A 23,728-nucleotide genomic window follows, 5' to 3' on the forward strand; every position below is an offset into this window, starting at 1 on the left:
GTTGTCGACGTCACGCTGGTCCCTTGCCTGCCGCATGAGCTTCCTGAGCTCCTCCCTCGCCAACACCTGGATCTTCTCATCTAATTCCTCTGAGCTCTGTTCTTTGCTGGATGCCCTTCTGCGTTTGCGGGAACCTTACTCTTTTGCCATCTGCTTGCGAAAGGGCCCGGAACCAACACCTCGCATATGGCCTTCGTGCTCATTTCGTTGCAGAGCGTAGCTGATGGCATCATCCCACTGTTGGTTGATAGACGAGTGGGAGCCATCCGACTCCCACTCTGCCATTGCACCCTGTATACAAAAAACAACATGCTCGGTGTTAATCTTATATGTGAGTATAAGAAGCCCAACCGATAAAAGAAGACGTCAGGTCGAGGCCTTACGAGTGCAGTCTCTTGCTTCTCTGACATAGGCTCCAGGCCCGCCCACTGATTTGCGGCCATGGACGACCGCAGCCATTTGCTGGAGCGCTCACCGCGAAGCAAAGTTGGGACCCTCGGCTGTATACCAGCTTGGTCCAATGCGGCATCCTCTTTCGCCCACACCTTCTCCTTTGCGGGGCGTCCACGACTGCCGAGGCGGTGGTCGAAGGGCCTTTTCTCACGAAGCTCCTTGTACCATTTTTGGCTGGTCTTGAATTCTTCTGACCTGACCCACACCTCGAACCTCTCCCAGTCCTCCTCCGAGATCCCCTTCCAGTGCTTGTTAACCTCTGTCTTCCAGTCTTTGCCGATGAGCTTCCTGCAGTTATATTGCCACGTGCTCTGGTCCTTCCTCATGACTTGGTGCATCCGCCACTCCAACCGTCTCCTGATCTCATCATTGGTAGGCACGAACCACTTCCATGCCGCCTCGTAACAGTCCTGCTTCACAGCTTCCGGGACGTCGCTCCATCTTTGATAGATCCGAGCGCGTACCCGTACGATGGCGTCGCATGTGTTGGAGAATCTTTCTGCAGCCTCCACCGGTTCCTCCGGGTGGTTTTCTTTATTTAGCTTGGTGACGACCCACGACTCCGTGGGCACCTTGTTCGCCCCCCGCTTGGATTTCGACTGAGTAGTCGACTCCGTAGACTGAGACGTCGCACCCTGGGCTTCTTCCTCGTTAGTTGCTCCCTGCTCCTCGGCTCCTTCAAGGAACAGCTGCTCCTCGGCTCATTCTTCGCTCATGGCAATTTCCGAGCCCGAGGAAGATGCCCCCGCTTCTTCTTCGACTTCTCCCTCCACAACCGGTGGCTGCTCAGGCACCTCTTCAACGGGAGCCTGAGGTTCCTATCCAACACTTATAAAAGTAATTTAAAAAAAACGGAAAAATTCTGCATGACCTCTGCTGTAAAAGAAGAAAATTTCGGCATGACCATTGCTGTAAAACAACAAATGAGTTTACCCGAATGTTATACTTGCATAAAAAAAAACTCCCACCCACATATACCCCCTCGGCACGATGGCCGGACCCTTCTCAACGACCCGGCACGATGGCCGGGCCCACATTCCTCATATCAACCGACACGATGGTCGGGATCACATGCATGTATCATTAAACCATAAACGGCAATAACATCAATACTTAACCATAAACAGCAATATAAACCCTAAATAGCTAGAACTAAACATAAATAACAATATTTAAACCCTAACTAAACATAAACAGTAACCCTAATTAAAAGAAACAGCAAGATTCAACCCTAACTAAACATAAACAATAAGATTAAACCCTAATTAAGAAAAGAACAAGATTCAACCCTAATTAACTATAGAACTAAAGATTTTAAACCCTAACTAAAGATAAACAATAAGATTTTAAACCCTAACTAAACATAAACAGAAAATTAAACCTAACCCTAACCCTTACCTCGGCAGGGGCGGTGACGGCGGTGGCGTCGGCGGTGGAGGCGGGGGCCGGGGCGGAGGCGGACGGGGCCGGGGCAGGTGGAGGCGGCGACTTCGAGGCGGCCAGGCCGCGCCCTCGGCGATGCAGGCCGGGCAGCGGCAAGACGGGGGGGTCTGCGGGGCGAGGGGCTTCCCGATCCTCATCGTCCGTTGTGACCCCCCGGTTGTCTCCTTCTGCGACATGGCGGCGGCGCGGCGGCTAGGGTTTGTGGCGGCGGCGCGGGGAACGGCTGCGGCGGCGGCGGCGGAGTCTGGTAGGGCTTCGCCGTAGGGAGGGAGGCGTGAGCGCTGCTGGTCTGGGAAAGACGCGCGTCTCAAATACGAAAATTTCACGAAGTCTCGCCCTGTAATATATATAGGGTATGTCACCGGTGGCGGGTATTTCGCGTATACCCGCCACTGGCGACCCTTCCTAGGGTTACTGGTACAGGAGACCATCGGTGTCGGGTATTTCCGGATACCCGCCATTGGCGACCCACCAGTGGCGGGTATATGAAAACACCGCCACTGGTAATTGGAACAGGAGTGAGAGTTCACCACATCCCTGTTCCACGCACTAGTGGCGGTGATGTTGTATATACACGCCACTGGTTAATATTATGGTTCTAGTATTCTATTCTGTGTCTCTATGAAAATTATGACACCTGTACTTTCAAGTGTATAATAATTATTTCTTGTCTCACTAAATTTTTTAATGCTAAATACATTGCTGAAAATGAAATATTTATGCATTTGAAGTGTTTACTGTGGTTAAAAATTGTTATAAATTACAAAATTGCTCAGAATGGTCTGATATTTGGCATGGAGGCTTCTCACACAACAATATGCCTGTATATGAAGTTTGGTGTCAAAATTCCAAATGAAGCCCATAAGAATACCATATTGGGATCATCTAGGTAGATATCACTGATACCTTCTAAGCCAACATTCAAATTGTAACATTATAACAACTTTGGGCTTGATTTTTTCCATGTGGCTTCATTAGACTGAGAGGTGTTCCTATGCCAAGTTTCAGCTCATTTTGATGAAAATTGAATTTTATGGAATTAAATTAGCACCAAAGCCACACATAATCACAAAAATTTGTATGAAATACTATGAATTAATGTCTAAAACTTGTATTGGAATATAATAGGATTATAATAGTGCATTCTGAAATCATTACCAGTGGCGGGTTTCAGAAAAACCACCGCCACTGGTGAGTTGGACAAGATTTGGGAAATCCCTAAGTCTTGTAGCATTCACCAGTGGCAGGTTTCAGCGAAATCACCGCCACTTGTACCCCTTCTACGGGCGGCCGCGCGAGGCGAGGAGGGAGTTTAGTCCCACCTCGCTAGTTTACAAGCGATTCGACCAGCATAAATAGCTTCCTCCCCCTCCCATTGCAGATTCCGAATAAAATCAAATGCCGCTCTCTCCTCCACTTCCATTCGCCTGGCCTGTGGGCCCGGTACCCTATGTGTGCACTGGTGGGCTCGGATTATAGCCTTGTGGGCCCGTGCTCTTCTGGCCTAGTAGGTAGTAGGCAGCTCCCGGGTTCTCGCCTGGCTAGGCCCGAACCCGAAACAGCCTAGTTGACCAGGCGGGCTAAAAATAGTTTTTGCCTCCTTTTCTGGTAGCACGCAACAGTGGCGGGTTCCATGAAATCACCGCCACTGGTGGCCTTCTGCGGGCTCCGCACGAGGTGAGGTGGGAGTTTAGTACCACCTCGCTAGTTTAGAAGCGATTCGACCAGCATATAAGGCTTTCCTCCCTTCTCCCATCAGCTTCCGAATATTCCTCTCGCCTATCTCATGTGCTCCTCGCCTAGCCCGTGGGCCCGGTACCTGTACTGTTCTTTGTGGGCTCGGATTACAGCCCCGTGGGCCCGCGTCCGCTCTGGCCTAGTAGGTAGTAGGCTGCTCCCGGGTTCGCCTGGCTTGGCCTGAACCCGAAACACTCAGTTGACCCGGGCGGGCTTAAAAACTTTTTTTTCTCTTTTATAATAAAAATAACATGTAATAAGATTTTTAAAAAAATCCATATCTCTTAATTGTTTTCGAAATCGAAACAAGCAAATAAAATATGCATTCACGGTAGAAAAATATTGCGAACAAATTTACGGCATTTGTTTTCAAATTTGAACAAGTTTAGATTCGAACCTCGTTAGAATTCAAATTACATTGAAAATCATCAACGAGCATAATTGATCAAAATTACACAAAATAGTGAACTATTGGACAATCTTGTCTTTGTTCTTTGTTGTCTTCTCTTTCCTCTTATACGTTTGGACCTCATCGTGGCTGCTTCTGGCGTAGGCCCCGTCTTGTGTGGGTAATTTTGACTTCTTTCTTGTCTGGATCGTCCGTCTTGCCACCTCTTCTTCTTGCCTGGTCGTGGGATCGGGGAAAGCTTCATAGTCTTGTTGTGAAGTTACTCCGTCGACCCCAACAATGTTCCTTTTACCTCTCCTCACGACTACGCGATTTTTTGCTATCGGGTCTTCTACGAATAAGACTTGTTTGCATATGGAAGCAAACTGCCATGGTTCAAGCAGTGCCGAGATTCTTTTGACGTTCACCTGATGACGGGGAACCTCTTTTGGCAGAATCATTGTTGTGAACCTATGATCTTCATGCCTGACATCGCGTGCCCATCTGATGCGAAACATGGCGATGGTGGTGAAGGTGTAGTCAAGCTCCCAGATCTCTTCGACCACGCCGTAGTACGCTTCAGTCTGGCCTTCGCTGTTGGTCCCCGTCTCAGCTACGAGCACTATACAGCTGTTTTGGTACGTACCCTTACAGTCTTGAGCCTTGGTGTAGTATGTATACCCATTCATTGCGTACGGCTGGTATGTCACGACGTTGTGGTCGGAAAGCCGTGACAACTTCTGGACAATCTTCTCATCTTCATTCGCCGCAGCCCTCGGATACCAACGATCCTTGAGCCACAAGGCGAATGTAGAATTGTGTTTTCGCTGGATCCAATCATCATTCCTGTTAGGGTTGAGGTTTCGAAGTTCTTCGATGTGCATGTTGGTGAACGGCTCGACCTTTGGCGTGAGTTGCAGCACCATTGTGTGTGCTCTTATAAAGTCGTCCATTCTTTGGCGGGCATGCACATCAAGCTCCTTCCGGCCAAGCCCACCTTCACCTTCTAGCTTCCCCTTGTGTCGTGATTCGGGGACCCCTATGGGTTTGCGGTCCGCCAACCAATCAGTGCAGAACTCAACGCACTCTTCTGCATGATAGCCATCCATGATGCTTCCTTCGGGACGCCCTCTGTTACGAACATATCGCTTCAGCACCCCGTTGTATCGTTCGGGCCCAAACATGTTGTGCAGGAATGATGGCCCTAACAACAAGATCTCATCGGTGACGTGGACCATCAGATGGACCATAATGTCGAAGAACGTTGGGGGAAAGAACATCTCACATTCGCACAATATTTGTATCATTGCGTCCCTCAGTTGCAGGCAACGGTCCACCGTGATGGACTTCTGGCCGATCGTGTCAAAGAAGTCACAAAGCTTCATGACCGTCTCTCTCACCCATGGCTCCATGCAGCCTCTTATTGCAACCGGAAGTAGCTGCGTGAGAATCACGTTGCAGTCATGAGACTTCATGCCAACCAGCTTGTGGCTCTTTATGTTAACGAGTTTCTTGATGCTGGATGAGTAGTTCGATGGAACTTTGATGCCATGGAGACACTCGCATATTCTATGCAGCTCGGCTTTGCTCAGACTGTAACACGCAGGTTTGCATCGCGTATATATCGTACGTTCATCATCCTTGTTTTCCTGCGGCGCCTCTTCCTCTATCGGCCACAGCTTCTCCCTTATCCCCATCCACTGCAGGTCCTTCCGTGCCTTTGGTCCATCTTTTGACTTGTCCATGTGGTGCATCATCAAGCCCAACAGGCTGTCGCACAATTCTTCTCGACATGCATGACGTCAATGGTGTGACGGCTCTATAAGAACCTCCAGTAAGGCAGGTCCCAGAACACGGACCTCCTCTTGTGCGTAAGGCCGCCATCTGGACCTGCAGCCGGCTGTGCTTTCCCGGCCACGACTTTGAGGTCCCTAACAATTTCGTATACTTCGTGTCCAGTCAATTCCCTCGGTTTGTGCCGCCTCTCTGCCCTCCCGTTGAAGTTTTTCTTATCATCCCTCCATGGGTCCTTCATCTCCAGCCACTTGCGGTATCCCATGTACATAATCTTTTTTGATTCTTGCGGGAACAACCCTTCTGTCGTCCCCACACTTTGTGCACGCTTTGGTAACAGAAAGAAAAGCAACGACTGGAGTGGGGGAGTCAGAGTCGAAAAGAGGATTCCTCGCTTCTTTCTCTCATGCAAAACCGTACATGAGACTTTCATCTCGCACGGCTCCTAAGTGATAAAAGAAAGGTACCCATGTGTTGACCGGCACGATGAGTTTCCGTTCGCCGGGTAGTCATGCACACATGTCAGGAGAGCTGCTCGAAGGGTGAACTCCTCCTTATGAGGGTCCCAAACCTTTCGACCCTTCTCCCAAAGCTCCTTGAGCTCATCCTTCAGCAGCTCCGGATACACGTTCGGATCAGCTCCAGGCTGCTTAGGGCCCTGTATAAGCATTGATAGGTGGATGTACTTCCTCTTCTTGACAAGCCAAGGGGGGAGGTTGTATATGAACAGGATCACCGGCCATGTGTTGTGTTTGCTGCTCAAGTTTCGGAACGGATTGATCCCGTCCGTACTCATCCCGAACCTGATGTTCCTGGGCTCTGCGCCGAACTCGGGGAATTCGTCGTCCAGAGTCCTCCATTGAGCCACATCTGCGGGGTGTCTGAGGACTCCATCATCGTTGCGGTACACGCCCTCAGGATCGATATCCGCCTGAGTCGCGTCGTGGTTGATGAACCACCTGGCCTCCTTCTCGTTCTGGAACCAACGCTCCAGCCTGGTGCCACACGAGAGATACCAGACCGTCTTTGCCGACGCACCACGCTTCAATTCTTCCTCCTCGCTGCCGTCAGGATTGGGGTCTTTCTTCCTGTATCGGAATGCTTTGCATACTGGACAGCTGTGCATGTCTTTGTAGTCGCCCTTGTATATGATGCAGTCCAGCGGACAAGCATGATATCTGATGACCTCTAACCCGAGGGGGCATGTAACTTTCTTCGCCTCGTACGTGTTCTTAGGCAACTTGTTGCCCGGAGGAAGTACCGTACGTAGGTAACTCAGAATCTCTGTGAATCCCGAGTCCACGATGTTGTATATTGCCTTTATACGCAAAAGCTCGAGCGTTACTTCTAGCACACTGTTATCCACGCCGGCATTTTCATATAACGGTGTCTCGGCATCCTCCCTTAGCTTCTCGAACTTACGAGACACCCTCTCATCCTCGGGGTCATCCAACTGATTCTGCAGATGCTGATCGTCCAGCATTTCAACCATCCTACTGGTTGGAACGTACTGTACTGGATCCTCGCCACGGTATGCTTTTTCACCAGGCTGGTCATCAGACTCCATGTTTTCCATCTCAATGCCGTCATCGATTTCAATGCCATCCTCCCCGTGAGAAGTCCACCTTGAATAACCAGACACAAATCCCCGCATGAGCAAGTGCATCTCGACATCCTCTAGCTCGTACAGCTTGATGTTCCGACATCTCACACAGGGACAACACATCTTATCACCCCCTTTCCTATGCATATCTTCCACGCCGACATCGACAAAAGTCTTCAGCCGCTCTATCCACTCAACACGTAACCTGTCCTCGTACATCCAAGCACGGCCCATCGAGCTACAACACAATTTTTTGAAGAAAATAAACAAATCAGCTTGATCGACAAAAATGGAAAATTTCGGCATGACCTTTGCTAAAAAAATATCATTTTGCACTACGAAATTCGATGCCTGCATCAAAAACAAATTACCCCACCCACATCGGCACGACGGCCGGTATCACATCACATACATAAAAAATACACGGCACGAAGGCCGGTGTCAACACACATTTAATATGCTTAACATGCACGTACACCGGTCCCGAGGTTAAGCTTAACCCTAGGGCTAACCCCCAGGGGTTAAGCTCCCGCATAAGCAGCTAGAGAGAGAGCTGCAGAGAGAGAGAGAGCTAGAGAGAGAGGGAGCTCATCGGAGCAAAATTAAAACGAGAGAGAGAGAGGGATCCGGGAGGGAGGGCCCTCACTAGGGTGAGGGGGATCTCCAGAGACAGCGGGGGCAGCCCGGGAGAGCCGTCAGAGAGAGATCGGGGCCGAATTTCCTGCCAGCGGACACGGCGCCATTAATGGAGATTTTGCCAAATTGGAGAAGAAGAAGCGGAGGAATAAGGGAGAGAAAGAAGAAGGAGATGGGGGGAGAGCTACCTTCGAGCCGCTGCCATCGATTTTGGCAGGGCTTCGCCGTCGGTGAGGAGCAGAGCCGCAGCTGACCCAAGACAGACGCGCGAGCTCGAACAGCTTCGGGCTCACACAGTGCTTATATATAGGAAGGTCACCAGTGACGGGTGTACGGATAAACCGCCACTGGAAACCTCCAGCGGCGGGCGGAAAAATAAACCACCACTGGAGGCGTCACCAGTGGCGGGTAACATTAGGCCCGCCACTGATGCTCTCCCACTAGTTTCCCCTGTTTAGTCCCACCTCGCTAGTTTATAGGAGTTCCGACCAGCATAAAAGGGATTCCGCCGTCCCACCTACCGGTGGTTACTACTCAGTGCTCAGTGCGTTTCCCGTTCCGGTTGAGTTCTAAACGAGTGATCGGGCGGTGCTTAAGGGGTTCAGGGAAGGGCACTGAGACTGAGTAGTACCATCATGTATCGAGTGGTCTACTAGTGACGGGTTTTTTTTACGGCCGCCACTGGTGATTGTTAGGGTTTCCATGGTCATTTTCAGTGGCGGTGAGTTGTTTCAGAACAATATTCACCGCCACTGGTGGCGCTCGTGGATGCCTCGAGAGGCCTCCAGTGGCGGTGTGTTTTTTGGTCCGTTTTAACCGTCACTGGAGGAGAATCACGGATGGGGTTTTCTGTAGTAGTGTTACAGCCAGCAGCAGACTATAACTATTAATCTTGTGATGGCTGTAGCTGACATGGCACAACCTTATAGCCATTAGTGGGCTACATTATTAATCATGCTCTAAACACAGGACAGCTAGGGAGGGATTTGGAGAAGACCCACGATTTTATATGTCACAAAAGCAGGGGAAAGTTCTGCCGGAGAAGATCAAATCAATGCGGCGCAAGTTACTGGGGCTAGAAGTACTAAAATGAATGTCCTTTGACTCTCTCTAGGCAATTTCCAATGTGTGACGTCATACGCCTCAAAAACCTCACGTGCATGCATGCTGAGTTTTCTTTTGAAAAACTCACACGAATGTCGGCATGTGTTGCATTTTCTTTACGCTCTTGTCTGACGACAGTCAAACATGTTAGCCTTTTGGTCATGTTCCATTCAGGGCAGAAGTCCTTTATAAAGCACGTGCTCTTATTTCGTCTTGAGGTATGGACAGTTCTTAAAATTACAAAGTTTCTTCTAGATGCAGCGTATATATTGTAGTGTGCAAAACCTGCAAATTTCCATGAAAAACTGGCTACTTTTTCGTTCACAAAAGAATTTCGCAGCCATAATATAAAGGTCTCTTCTTTCTATGAGCTACAAAATGATCGAGAGTGTCTATTTCTAAGTCAAATGATAAATTCTAATTTACAAGTTGACAATGCTACTGTTGATTCTCTATCCAACAGAATTTGAGTAAATGGACTAGACATTGAAGACATTGTGTGTAACTTGGTCAACCTAGAAACTATCTCCAAAAATTCAATATCACTAGGTGAATTAAAAATAGTAAAACATATTTGAAGTTTTTTTGCATCTTAAGCATTTTTACTACATGACATTTATGAAAAGAAAACCCTAGAATACCCAAAATTTCAGAGTGGCTCCAAACAAGACCAGAGCAGGAGTTGTTAGCGAAAACCCGTTTTGCAATTTGGTGGCATCTAACCTAGGCATACCTCAGGCCGGGCCAGGTTTTGGGTCATATGCTTGGCAAAAACCGGTAGTAAAATGCCAAGCCCAAACCCACTTCAAGGCCAGAAAATAGCTTTCATCAGTTCAAAAAATAATTAAATAATATTTGACCGGGTCAATTTTTTAATAATATCTGCCTCTACAAAAAATGAATTAATTATTGCAAGTTTTGGACAGAAATCTGGAGCCCCAGCCCAGCCCGGGCTTTCAGGACGGGCCTTCGAGGCCTGGTTGCCCAGGGCACAGGTCGAGGTCATTTTAATCACCAAGAATTAGGACAGGGTTGCGGAAATAAAATAAGGTAGTGTATCCATCCGCACGCGTAGTCGGTACCACCTTGCTTTCTCGTACTGCCTGTTCTTCCGGCCGAAGAAGCTTTGTCTCACTCCATCAGTACGGGATAAACCCATATCCTTCCTTCCTACTGCGGCGCCGCCCTCACTGTCAGATTGTCAGATAGTAGACCCTTCTCTTCTGACTGAGCCAGGCAGGCAGGCCTCTCTGCCACAAGAATCTGCTCGCAGTTCCCGAAATGAATTAACCCCGATGTTTTCAAATGGGGCATGTTGTACACATATGGTGGCCTACGTACGTACACTTGTCCATCAGTTTCGTACCGTAGGTTCCAGTAGTAGAGAATAAGTAATCATGAGCCAGCACTAATCCCTTGCTTGATCATATTAGGGGCGGAATTAATGGAGAGAGACAGGAGAGATGAGGACAAATGAAAGATGAGAGTCATAGAACGCCCAAAAAAGAAAGAAAAATGAGGCTTTGCTAGCTAAGCTCCAGACTTCGAACTCTCTTTGTTTTTCTTTCCTGTTTGTGTCTCAACTTGGAGTACTCGCTTGGAAATTAATTAACCTCTTAATAATATTCTTAATTTGCGTACTTATATTAGTTGCACCTCCATCCGTATGTGTGTATGTATCTGTCTGTATGATACATATCCTGAAGAAGAAGAAGTACTATCCTTCCAAGGAATGGTTTTTGCTTTGAAAAGAGGGTACTACCAACCACACGATCCGAAAGCAAAAGGAATTCGCAAAAGGAAACTAGGAAAGGAACAGAACAAGAGTACAGCATCTGGTTACTCTAGCTAATTGAGCAGCACTGGAGATTAAATTAACATGACGATCCTTTTGATCTTCAGTTTTTCACCATTATCATCAGTAACACAACCTGTAAACACAGACAGGACCCTAGTGATCCGTCGATTTCCCAGGAAGACGCAGATCTATCCGCGGGCGACTACTACAACTCAACCATGCATGATCGTACCCTTGATTCGATCATACTATCGCTCCCCCATCTAACTTAAACTCTAAGAAAAGCTAGCCCTGGTTTTATTAACCGGAGCGAGATCCCGACGACGACAGACTAGCAGAACAGAAGACGCGACTTAACAACGAAGGCAGCATTAAGACGACGACGACGCGCGACCGATCCTCAAGCCCTGAAGCAGGCGGCGATGTGGGAGTGGAGGTTCCCGGAGGAGCCGCCGCCATGGCCGGAGCCGCCGAGGCCGCCGGAGCCGCCGCCGAGGTGGGAGGAGATGATGCGCTGGGCGCGGCGGAAGTTGTCGACGCCGCAGGGGATGGTGATGGCGCCCTGCTGCTCGAATCCGTACTCCTCCTCGGCCGCCTTGAGCAGCGCCACGAACAGCGGGTGCTTCAGGTACCCCACGGGCACCACGAACCTCTCCTCCTCCTCCCCGGGCCCAACAACCCTCACCGCCATGCACCCTTTCGGCGGCATCCCCCCGCCGCCGCTCGACCCCGCCGTCGACGACTGCTGCTTCCTCAGCAGGTGCTTTGCACCCATGTATAGGTCCAACCAACAAACACGCCTAATTTCTAGCTGCTAGTCAAAATTGGGCCGGCCGGACGGACGGCGAGAGGACCACGGAACGGCTGCTATATACTAGGCCCGCTTCATGGTGATCGAGATCGAAGAGCCTTGGGGATGCGTGCTTAATTGGCTTTGTTTGGGGTTCGGGCTATACGGCGCCTGAGGCTCTAGATAGCAGCTACTACCCTGGCTCTGTGTGTGTGTGTGTTTGCCGGGACCGGGAGGAAGGGAAGCGCGTGGTATATGAGGAGGGGGGATGGACTGCTGCCTTTTGTTGCCATCCGGGGACTATTAATTATTATCCTCTTTTTTCTTTCTTTTTTTTCGATTTTGTTTTTTCGGTATCTAGAAAAAAATATTTTTGCTGCTCATCAATGTTGCATGCACAGCGCCGCATCAGGATTCAGGCAGATGAATCTTGCTAATCAATTTCCTTCATTGATGATTTACCCCGGCCGTGTTAATTTACGTCCTGTTTTGTGTCGATTTTGTAGATCTTCAGAAACTGAGCTTCTCCTTCCCGTTTCTTCCCACAAATAAGCCCCCCGGTTCTTTCTAAAGATAGCCAATTCCTCATTTGTGTTATTTATTTAGTACTCCCGGTGTCTTTGAGTAGAGAGTGAAAGAGAGCGAGAGGGCAGCAGCTGGCGTGCATGATTATACCGTGTGTTGCACTGCATGGTCTTAAATTCTGGCGATGCTGCAGCTACGGATCTACAGTGTAGAGCTCTAGATGCTGGCTCTATCAACGGCACGCAATTCATTTGATGTTTGTCCGTGGCACGAAGCGCGGCCACAGAAATGGTAAACTAGAAAACTTGGAATATACTGCATGTAGTAGGAAGCGTCTTCCTCGGGCATTGGCTTCGATCGACTGCATGGCCGATGCACTTGCCAAGTGTACTTGTTAATTTTCGCATTGAAGAACACAATGTCCATATTGTTATCGTTGCGCCAACAGTCAACACGAAAACCACGTGGTTTGGAAATTTCACTTTGAGAACATTGATTTTCTTTTTCTCTTCCAAAGCATAGATTGCTCTGTTCTTTCTGACTAGAAGGCGCGAACATTTTTCACGTGTAGATTGTTCATATTTCTAATCACATTTCGGTATCTATGCATGTCTATATGCACATACATAGTTATACTGGAAAGTTTGACCAGCCGTATAATACAAAATATGAACGTCTACGGTGCCAAATGATCCTTAGAATTAGATCATTACATTTTCATTAGTTTGGAGGGCTAACTATGAACCCTACATGCACATTGTACTCGCTTTCCCATGTCATCGCCATCGATCAAATACGACATGCTGAGAAGTATGCTGTCTCTAGAAAACGACACCATTCTAAATAGGAAGGGGGTGATGCAAGTGCATCGCTTGCCCAAATATTATTGGGCGTGACTACAATATGACCATTCAACGAGGCAACCTATGCCTTGGCCACCTTCCATGTCACCCTACTCGTTTCCGCTAACCATCATGTGCATGAACACGAACAAAACGACAACATGGAGAGTGGTTGCGCCGAAAGACACTAGCTATTCTGAACTTATGCGTAGGAGATTTAGGAAAGTTTATTTTGGAACAATCATGTTGGACCCACCGATCCATCGCCAGCATCGGACGCGTGGGAGGCGATTGATCTGATATGATCATGGGTGAATGATGAGCTTGCCACCGCATGTTATCCTCCCACACCCGTTATAAATAGATTGCCTATCTCGCACCATTTCCGTTATCGTCTCTCTATCGTGTTTCGCCCTCTCTCGCTTGCCTCCTCCTCTTCCTCCTCCAATCACCACCACCCCAGAAAGAGCTCACGGAGCTTGTTTCCATAGCCTCACTATGCACATGGAGTTGGAGGTCCAACAGCAAATTCACTCATCGTCGAGCTCGGGAGAGACGGTGAACGAGTGGACGGAGTCGGGCTAGCTTGTTGTGGCAGGGCTCTATCGCACCGGATTCATCGCATCCGAGCACGAGTTGACAAGGTTGGTGCTCCAAAATGGATGTTGACATGTAAAAGGTTGGAGTTGATGAGGATGCATTCCACCTGGAGCAAACATGTGCCGCCCGTGCGGTGCGGCTGTGCGAGATAGAGATGGAGATCTCTCTCGGGCGGGGGCTCCAAGGGGGGCGGCTCGATCGCGGCTTCTTCTGCCAAAAACGGACGCGGCGCCCGTGTCATTTGTGCTCCGTACATGTTGTCGCGGAGCTTGATCGTGGGTTTTGCTTTGGTCATCATCGTCTGGCCTCGTCCGGAAATCGTGCGGGGGTTGAATTGAGCGGTGGGCGGTGGCCGATGAGGGGTCAAAGCTGCTTTCGTTGGCGTAGCACGTAGCAGAAATGATTAAATGGATCGGTCAGACGCCACGTATGCCATGTTTGCAGTTCGGCGTCTAGGAAGTTCTGGTTGGTCCTGTAATAATGAGCCCCTGTTCTTCGGCTCAATCGGCAGTTCAAGTTACAGAGGCGCGCGTGTACCACACGACCCGTGTAAATTTTCGTAAGTGCGCGTGCAAAACTCCAACGGTCCTTTTTTTATCTCACATAATTCACACGTTCATTGAGTAATACTTGGTCAAAGGTTCGATCAAAGAAAACAAAATACACATTCATCAGAGCCGAAGAATCTCGGTTCGGTGAAAAGAGAGAAAGACCTTGTATCGATCTTGTTCTTGTCCTTTGTTCTTCTCGAGATTCTTCGTGCTCTGACGAATGACGAATGAAGAATGATCTTGGATTATTATTTTTCATGTCGCGTGGATTGTTTCGACAATTTTGCTTCAACATGCTGCGATTATTTTTGGAGTGGTGCTTTCGCGTTGCAGAGTGTTTTTCTATCGTTGCATACGAGATGACAAGGGCGGCGCTTCAAGTTAAACGAATGACGACAGAGTAAATTAAGGTTAGCGTTTCACGATTATTATTTCCATGTCGCACGGATTGTTTCGGCGTTCTTGCTTAAACATGTTGCGATTATTCTTGGAGTCTTACACGAAAGGGTGTGTTAAAGTTGCGAGGGCGTCTTTCTGTCGTTGCATACGTTCGATTTCCATGTTGCGATTTGCTTTTTTTTGGATGACGTTCCATTTTCTCAACATGATGGGGATTTGTTATGCGCGAATTAACTTAAATCATTGCAAAACACTCTTGCAAATATTTTTTTTGACGGGGCCGGCTGCAGCGAGGAGAGTTACATCAGTGAAGTATGTGTGTCTGTCTAAAAGCACAATGATTGCCATATTTTGTTCTCGTTGAGACGATCAGAACAGAAGCTGCAGAAGAAGTACCATAGTGCCCTTGGAACACACGTGTGTCCTCGGGAGCAACGCTGGCACGCAGGCGCGCAAATCCAAGATCCAACCACCAACGGTACCGCCGCAGACGCGAGAGAGAGCGGTGCGGTGTTGGCACCGCTGACCGAACTACGTACCGGAACACGACGCACGATACGTACAAGGATTCATTCCACCTGGAGCACACGTGTGCCGCGCGTGCGGTGCGGCGGTGCGAGATAGAGATGGAGATCTCTCTCGGGCGGGGGCTCCAAGGGGGGCGGCTCGATCGCGGCTTCTTCTGCCAAAAACGGACGCGGCGCCCGTGTCATTTGTGCTCCGTACGTGTTGTCGCGGAGCTTGATCGTGGGTTTTGCTTTGGTCATCGTTGTCTGGCCTCGTCCGGAAATCGTGCGGGGGTTGAATTGAGCGGTGGGCGGTGGCCGATGAGGGGTCAAAGCTGCTTTCGTTGGCGTAGCACGTAGCAGAAATGATTAAATGGATCGGTCAGACGCCACGTATGCCATGTTTGCAGTTCGGCGTCTAGGAAGTTCTGGTTGGTCCTGTAATAATGAGCCCCTGTTCTTCGGCTCAATCTGCAGTTCAAGTTAGAGAGGCGCGCGTGTACCACACTACCCGTGTAAATTTTCGTATGTGCGCGTGCAAAACTCCAACGGTCCTTTTTTATCTCACATAATTCACACGTTCATCGAGTAATACTTGGTCAAAAGTTCGATAAAAAAACAAAATACACATTCATCAGAGCCGAAGAATCTCGGTTCGGTGAAAAGAGAGAACCTGGTATCGATCTTGTTCTTTTCCTAGAAGTCATTCATCGTTCGTCAGAGCGCGAAGAATCTCGAGAAGAACAAAGGACAAGAAGGACGTAAAGGGAGAAAATGACGCACGTCACGCACGTCTGTTATGTCCCGACACAAACAAGACGGCACTTGCATTTTAGCAGTGTTTGAACTGCGCACTCCAACCACCAGTATTTCCATAGATTTGTCGTAGAGGTCTATAGGAGTACCTTTTATGGGTTTAGGCTCTCCTTTTGCCAATAATTGACGTACAATATCAAGGTCTGGAGACTCTGGACGCCGGCTAGCATAATAGATTCGATGGGTATGGATATAGTTGTACAAGCATGCACTCGGTTCTGCCGGCCGAAAAGAAACGGAAGACTGTCCCGGTCTGATTGTCTCAACGGAAACAAAAAATACTATGTTGAATCCTGATTTTGCAGAATAGAACTATGTTGTTTGATAATAAAAAATGTGTTTGCTTACAAAAGAATTGACCTACAGAAATTCTCGCTAATTTACCCCCTTGAGTTTTCAGTTAAAATGTCATTGACCTACAGATAGGCTAGATTGAATTTTCTCCAGGGCTGTCCCCCCTCCTTCAATGATGTATCAAAGGACAGAGTACAGGAAGGACAACAAGAATCCTGGGCTGTACTGCAGGGGCAGCTACACCAAAAACCATCAGGTATGGTCCTGGGTCACTCACAATCACTTTGCTTTGCTTTGGCCCAATAATTCAGCCAAAGTTAGCCGCGGAAAGAAACAAAGCAGCAGCTAAGGTTTTCGCTGGTGGGTGCTTGTGCTAGTCAAACATCCAGCCCCTCCCTCATGTGCCTCCATTATTACAAAGGAAATTTGTCAACAACAGAAAAGAAAAATTCTCTCCCGGATAGGGACTTTGAAACTGTGTAGTATGCTAAATTACAGTTATAATGTGAAAGTTCAATTGTCAACCCCGCTCCTCGTCTCGTTGCTAAATTTGTCCAGCACAGGAAGCTCGATGCAGATGCCACAATAGTTCTCTCTTCTAATTAACTACTCCGTATCTAAAAGGACAGGAAGCACATTTTGGTTTTGCTTTGTGCCTTTGTATTCTGGAAAAACATTGCGGTTTTGCTTCCTCCTCCAAAGAGTACTACTCACTAATGAACAGTTTTGCAGAAGTTTTATTATTTGGTCAAAAACAAATTATATTGTCGGAGAAACAAGGAATACTGAAACTGTAATGTCCATGTCCACGTGCTAAATTCGGGGGAAATCCTTGGGCTTAATCTGAAAGACTTCAGAAGAGAGAAAGGTTGCGATCAGATAACAAATGGAAGGAAGGAAAGATCAATCTAATAATGAGAAGGACTAAGCATGGAACGAGACTTGGCCTTCCATTTTTCCTTTAAGTTTGCACTTTGAGAATAATTGCAGCTGGGAAAGCAAAAGCTCCCAGCCATCCATCTGCCAAGTGCTGGTAGCAGTAGACAATGCTACTGCAGCTGCATCATGGCTGTCTGCCTAAGAGTAAGATAGCTTAGCTCTCATGCAACAACGACAAGCCTTTACTACACCGATCCGTAGCCCATAATTCAGTGATGAGAAGAACAAACACGCTTACGCCTCGTGGATCTTCGATTCGGTTTATCTGGGGAAGATCTCTTATGCTGCCAAAGGTGAATGATTGGGGCACTTTGGGTGATAGGTTTTATAGGGACAGTGTATGCAACACTGACTGACTGATGAAACACTGCTGCTGTGTATGCTGAACAGTTATGATTTTTTTTGTATGGAGATACTACAGTCTATAGGCGATGCTGCAAGATGGATTGATGGATACATCACGAATGTTTTAATCGAGTATTCGAGTGTTGTGGTATCTTTGTACTCCGTAGTTCATGGTTCAGATGTGCTGAGGGTTCTAAACCTGAAACAAAAGATCGATCGACTGGGCCTGGGCCAGGGCCCTCGGGGAACACTCGATCCGCGTTGCGCAGCGGGCTAAGAAGGAGCTGACAGGATTTGGTCCGCGGCCGAATCATGTGAAGGCCGAAATCCCCTAAACAAAACGTGAAGGCCGAAATAGGCCGAGCACAGACTTTACTAGCAGGAATAAGGGCTGTTTCGGCTTTCAAAACATTGTGCAACGCTCGCAGCGTGGGGATGTCAAACACATAGCCCGCCTTTTGTATTTTGACAGGACACATAGCCCGCTGATCGAACTTCTAACCATGAAAATCAGCCCAACAGTCTTCCTCCCGTAAAAAAAAAAAAATCCCCGCAGCCTTCACCAAGATTTTGGCAACCCATGTTTGTTTTGGCAAGAAAACGTCGGTCCTGCATGTGAGTGGCAGGCTGACCCTAAAATCTTGCCTTCCTTCTGTCCGTGCTGTTGCCAAGAAAAGAGAGATCGTGAGAGAGCAGCAGCACAGCAGCGAAGAGAAGTTGAGTTGCAGATTCCTGCCGCGGCAGAAAAACCTGCTGCTCCAACTGGTTTTGCTCTGAGCTAAGCTTGGCTTAATTCTTTGCATACACCGTACATTATATATGGTTCTCATAATCGGTTTTCTTTATGAACAGAGTGAAAAAAAAATTCTACTGAGTTGCAGGAACACCCGCCGTCGAAATTTAGGAGATTCCGGGGGAAGGAAAAAAAAAACCAGTATTGCAATCCACGATGCACAGTCCACACCGTCCGTGCCATGCATGCATTGGTTGGGCCCAAACCAGCTGGCATGCATATGCAGAAGCCAGCAGGCATCGCACTGTTCCCTCTTGAATGACATGAAGGCCGGGCGCTGGGCGCCGGATCGTGCAAGACGCGATCGATGCGTGGATATGGAAGCTGCTTTGGCTCTTCTCTTGTCTTCTCTTCTGGCACCCGGGCTGCATGGCTGCATGGCTGCATGAACACTCACGTCAAGACATCGATGGCCGAGCGAGCTAGATTCTCCACGATCCTACGGCCACCGGCTAGCTGAGCGGCTTGCCTGCTTCTACTCCTGCTAGCGGCCGGCCGGCCGTCTGCATGCCCGTACGTTCCCCAGATGAGACTTGAGAATTGCGTGTGAAAGAATTAATTAAATAGATAAAAAATTCTCCGTAGAGTCGTAGACGACCTAGCTAGGCTGACGTACGTGTACGTATATACGTGCACAGCAGTCCTCTAGCTTGTTGCTTGTGTACCACGTACTGCTGCACGTCAAGGTATGCGTGTACCGTGTACGTGAAAAGGAAAAGGTTTAGCATTACCGTTTGTGTAGGCCGGCGTTTAGCTCTCTCGCACACACTCACACATGCATGTACCTGCAGACACTTGCCCTAACCTGCATGGTGATTTGACCAGTCAATGGCACCCTCATGAAAAGGTGAAAGATTCTGACTAGTCAATGTGTCCCGACTCTGGAAGCGAAATACACTATTTTCTTGTCGCCACATGATATGGTAAATGTACGTATTTGTTGCCAAGCGCAATTTACTCCCTGCCAACAAAACCACGACAAGAATTTTGTATGAGAAGTAGTTTCGAGAGTAGTTTTGTCATGGGTGTTCCATTTCGTGGCCATGCTGACGTGGGCATTGCGTGGAATTTGCTAAATTTATTGTTTTTGCTGGACTTCAATTTTATAGAGATTATAAATTGGTACTCCGTCCATTCTAAATTACTTGCCTGCAAAAAAAATTACTACTTTAAACAGAAATAACCGAGAAATTTCCTGATTTCAAGCAAATTTATATTCTTTCTGAACTGATAAAAACATAAATGTTTGACCATCAAATATTTTAAAAAGGACGAGTATTATTTTCAAATGGAGGGGGTGCTAGCTATATATCTACTGTATATGTATTTATCTGCAGCTCATATACAAAATACCGATTTTTTTTTCACGAAACTATATGTGGATGAAGTATAAATGTACAAGTATGCAGCGTAAACACTAATTCTCATATATTCAGACCGTACGTCCTGCAAGAACCAGGGGGTGCCCCTCTCTTTCCTGCAGACACATCACACAATACTAGCGCTATATAGACCTACAGTGTTCTGCCTCATCACATTGCAATAGAACCAGATCAGAACTACAAAAAGGAGGCGAATCCGTAAAACTTTAATTTACTCCTCCCTCAAAGATAATAGACCAATTTTAAGAGAGCGATCAAGAGGAAATGAAGGAGTAGTAACTCATCAGGGTAATTAAGTATAGTTAACAGAACGTGTAACATAACAAGAGAATCTTTAGGAGTTTGGGTGGGCATTGGAAACAACATTCTGCGTGTAGCTTATATGTACAAGCTAGCTGACCAAAGGATGAGCATCTTAGCACAAAAAATAATAGGAGTAGTACTCTTACCAAGCTAGCTAGAGAGTGCAATGGCTTGAAATAGCAAACAAAGTCCGAGCTGTGTGCTCCACATCAAGCTAGGCCGCACCAACATCAATGTATACATATGCATTGGCATGCCAAAACAGAAGACTTGAATAATCTTAACTGTTCCACGTACGCATATAGTCGGGAGGTACTATTCTGGGTGAGTTCTGACATGCATATGCTCCAATTTAATACAGATGTTCAAAAAAAATCAGACTCCCTTTTCTGGAGTGGTACTGGTACTGCATTTCATGTTCCAGTGATTAACTGGGCCAATTCTGAATCATCGGTACCAGTCTTGCTGGTAGCTCATCAAGGATATATATTTTGAATAATTGAGTGAAGTAAAGTCTCACGAACTACTTTCATGATTATAGTGTGGCTCTACAAGATTAAAACAATATACCCAACAAAACCTCATTATCTTAATTGATTCATTGTGTGTGACAATCATGATCTTCTAATATCAATTCCTTGACTTGAACCAGTTTTACAAGATGAATTACTAGTTGAAAGATCAATCAATCAATGGAAGTGCATTTACCATTCGCACATATTTGAATATGACTAACTAATACCAGTGCAGAATTTTCTTGCAAGAATACTGCCAACAATGCATCATCTCGAGAGCATGGAAAAGATTGTTACAAAAAAAATTAATTGCACATTGCTAATAGGGAAGCGCTGTCTTAGATCTAGTCCACGTATATAACAGCAAACATATGCATGGATGTATGGATATTCTTTTCGTTCACGGTGATTGTGTTTCAGATGGTTTCTGCTGAGAAAACTAATCGTGGACAAATTCATAGAGGGCACATACATGTATATATGCGAGTATGCTCATCTTAATCCTCCCAGGAACGGTGAGAAACATGTAAACACATGACAATCAAATTAAGGCACAGACGAAAGCTATTCCAAAGAAAACATAGTATATCTATCCTTAAATCGAAAAATAGGACATATATATTCGGGCTATACGGATTAGAACCGTAGACCTCCTCGATAAAACATATCAAGCAGATTATCATCGAAGAATGAAAGTTAAAACAAGAAAACGTGAAGGAATTAGAAGTTATAAACATGAAAACTTACTGGAAAAGGCAGATGACCGAAAGAAATAAAGGGACGATGATCAGATGATGACAACTTTTCACCCAACCCTCTCATCAGAGGCTAATTATTGCAGAGGAAAGAGAAAGAAGGGGAAGAGATCCCCAGTGTGAGGAGAAGCTGTGATAAGTGTGCAACTGCACAACCATGCAGTCATGCTCCCTCATCATTACACCAATCTGCATCTCATGCAACATGCAGTTCTTTCTATATGCCACCCAAAAAGATCCATTAATTCGCCCAAACAAACAGAAAATTACCCGAATAACAGAAAATTAAGGAGATACAGAGATTAATCGGCTAGCTCACCCACAGGTCAGATTTGGAAGAAGGCAAAAGGAGAATCCTGGCGGAGGCAGAGATCATGGGAGCCCTTGTATTTGGGGGGAATGAAGCCTGGTCCGAGATCTACACACATACGTCTACTCTCTTCATCCCCCTTCTCAGAACTCTTCTTGGATCGATCGATCGATCTTCTCTCGATCCAATCAAAGCTAGAGAGATTGAGGAGGGGGGGATAGAGAGAGGCATAGAAATAAAGAGAACCCCGAGCCAGACAACATTCCCCTCAAAACGAAAAAGGCTCCCTCTCTAGCCAACTTTTCGCCATCTCTCATCTTCCTGCTGATACTACCTGCCCCTCTCTCTCATCCTCCTTTCTTTTCTCTTACTTTTTCTGGCCTTTTGGAGCGTGTGACTGAGTGGATGGAAGAGGGCAGGGGAGGAGAGGGGAGAAGGGTATATATGGAGGAGTGGCTCCCAAAGAAGAAGGGCTGGGCCGGGAGAGGGAGAGGCCCCCCATGAGCCACGGCTGGTTTCCGGGGCAGGGAGAGAGTTGTCCGAAGGAAGCGGGGTGGCGCTAGGTGGGGAAGAAGAGGAGGAGCTTTTAATTCGGAGAGTATTAATGGTGGACCCTCTGTCCACAAGAATTGCTAGCCTCACCTACCCACCATTGCCTTGCCTACCATCTCTAGTCCTCTTCTGGCTACACACATGGCAAATTTGATATTTTGGTGTGCCAAAACATGGATGCAAATTCATGTGTCTCCCTGCAGACATTCGGTTTCCACCCTAATAACCCCACTGCTCGGGTATGTATATATATAAGGTCCATGTGTATTCCTGTATCATCAATTTGACTAACGAAATATGTGTTAGATTAAAAAAGAGTTTTTAATGACATATTGTACTTTTTTTGGGGGGGTATGTGTCCCTTTTTATTAAGAACGGGCAGAAGCATTGCCTTTTCATTAAGAAGAGAGCAATAAACATTTACAGAGAGGTGACGTTTAAATTGGTAACTTAAAAATGCGCATGGGCCTTAAGTACCCGGACAGAGGGAGTACCCGTTTAAAATAAAAATAAATATTCGTGTATCTAGATCAGGCAACAGCTTGGAAGCTATACCTTTACACAATATATGTTGGTCTCGTCTTTGTAGCCAATCCTACAGTGACATGCGCTCCTTTAAAATTTTGCCAAAACACCAGGATGAATATTGAATTGGTCACATTAAAATACCACCATTTTTTCCAAGATTTTGATGCTACTCTGCACCTTTTTCCTCCTGTGAAGTTCGAATATTGTGTTAGGCCTGAAAATCGTAGCATCGTGTTTCGCCGGTTCAATCTGGAACACTATGTCAAAAATCACGAGCAATTGGACACTTGTACCTTCTTGAAAGATCAAGTACGTCATAGATGGGGGATGAATGTGACTAGTTTTAAGTTTTCTTCAAAAATAAAGACTGAAGACAGTCACAGTACTTCAACAACAGAGATTTTACTTAGCAAATTTTAGAGTTGCAGCGGAATGAAGAAAGATTAACAATTTAAGCAGTAGCAATGAAGACAAGAACAATAAGAACAGAGTTACTTCAGCAGAAAGTATGAGATTGAGGAACGATATCATCAGAACACGAAGAGACGGGAATTTGTTTTTCGAAGTTCAGATTGTTGGCACAATCCTACGTCTCCGTTGAGGGGGCTGAGTCACACAAGACTCGCGGACACACAAGTCCACCCAATTCTCCTGAGCTAAGACCAAAGTCTCGCCCAGTTACTCGTGGTAGATCTTGAGGTGATCTCCGGACCTTCACAGACTGGTTGATGATAAATCACAAGCTTCGATTTTTTTTCAACACTGACTCTTAGCCGTCTAGGTGATGCCAATCACCAAGAGTAACAAGCTTCAAGTGTTCAGCTAGAGAGGGCATCTCATTCTTCACGCTCAGTTCAGCTCTAAGGGTTTCTCAGGTGTACTTCAAAACATTTCCTTGGGGATCACCACCGAACCCATTCGGGGTGGGTCGTCTTACATAGCCTTGGCCACGGCCGATCTAGCCGTTGTGACCCGTTAGATAAAGTGATCCCTGAGACTCCAGCTCACACTTTATCTCTTTGTCTCA

General features: G+C 47.0%; 1 protein-coding gene and 1 non-coding gene across 2 annotated transcripts; both read right to left on the reverse strand.

Moving 5' to 3' along the window:
• Positions 1-11,010: 11,010 nt before the first annotated feature.
• LOC100836621 (auxin-responsive protein SAUR32) lies at positions 11,011-12,029 on the reverse strand. The gene has a single exon (XM_010229165.3). The coding sequence runs from the start codon at positions 11,729-11,731 to the stop codon at positions 11,357-11,359; it is 375 nt and encodes a 124-aa protein (XP_010227467.1). The 5' UTR covers positions 11,732-12,029; the 3' UTR covers positions 11,011-11,356.
• A 9,644-nt stretch (positions 12,030-21,673) lies between these two features.
• MIR166B (microRNA MIR166b) lies at positions 21,674-21,917 on the reverse strand. Its single transcript, NR_126868.1, has one exon. It is a non-coding gene; the product is annotated as a microRNA MIR166b (primary transcript).
• Between the last annotated feature and the right edge of the window lie 1,811 nt (positions 21,918-23,728).

Source organism: Brachypodium distachyon, chromosome 1 (assembly GCF_000005505.3).
Source record: "Brachypodium distachyon strain Bd21 chromosome 1, Brachypodium_distachyon_v3.0, whole genome shotgun sequence".
In the NCBI taxonomy this organism is placed as follows: Eukaryota; Viridiplantae; Streptophyta; class Magnoliopsida; order Poales; family Poaceae; genus Brachypodium; species Brachypodium distachyon.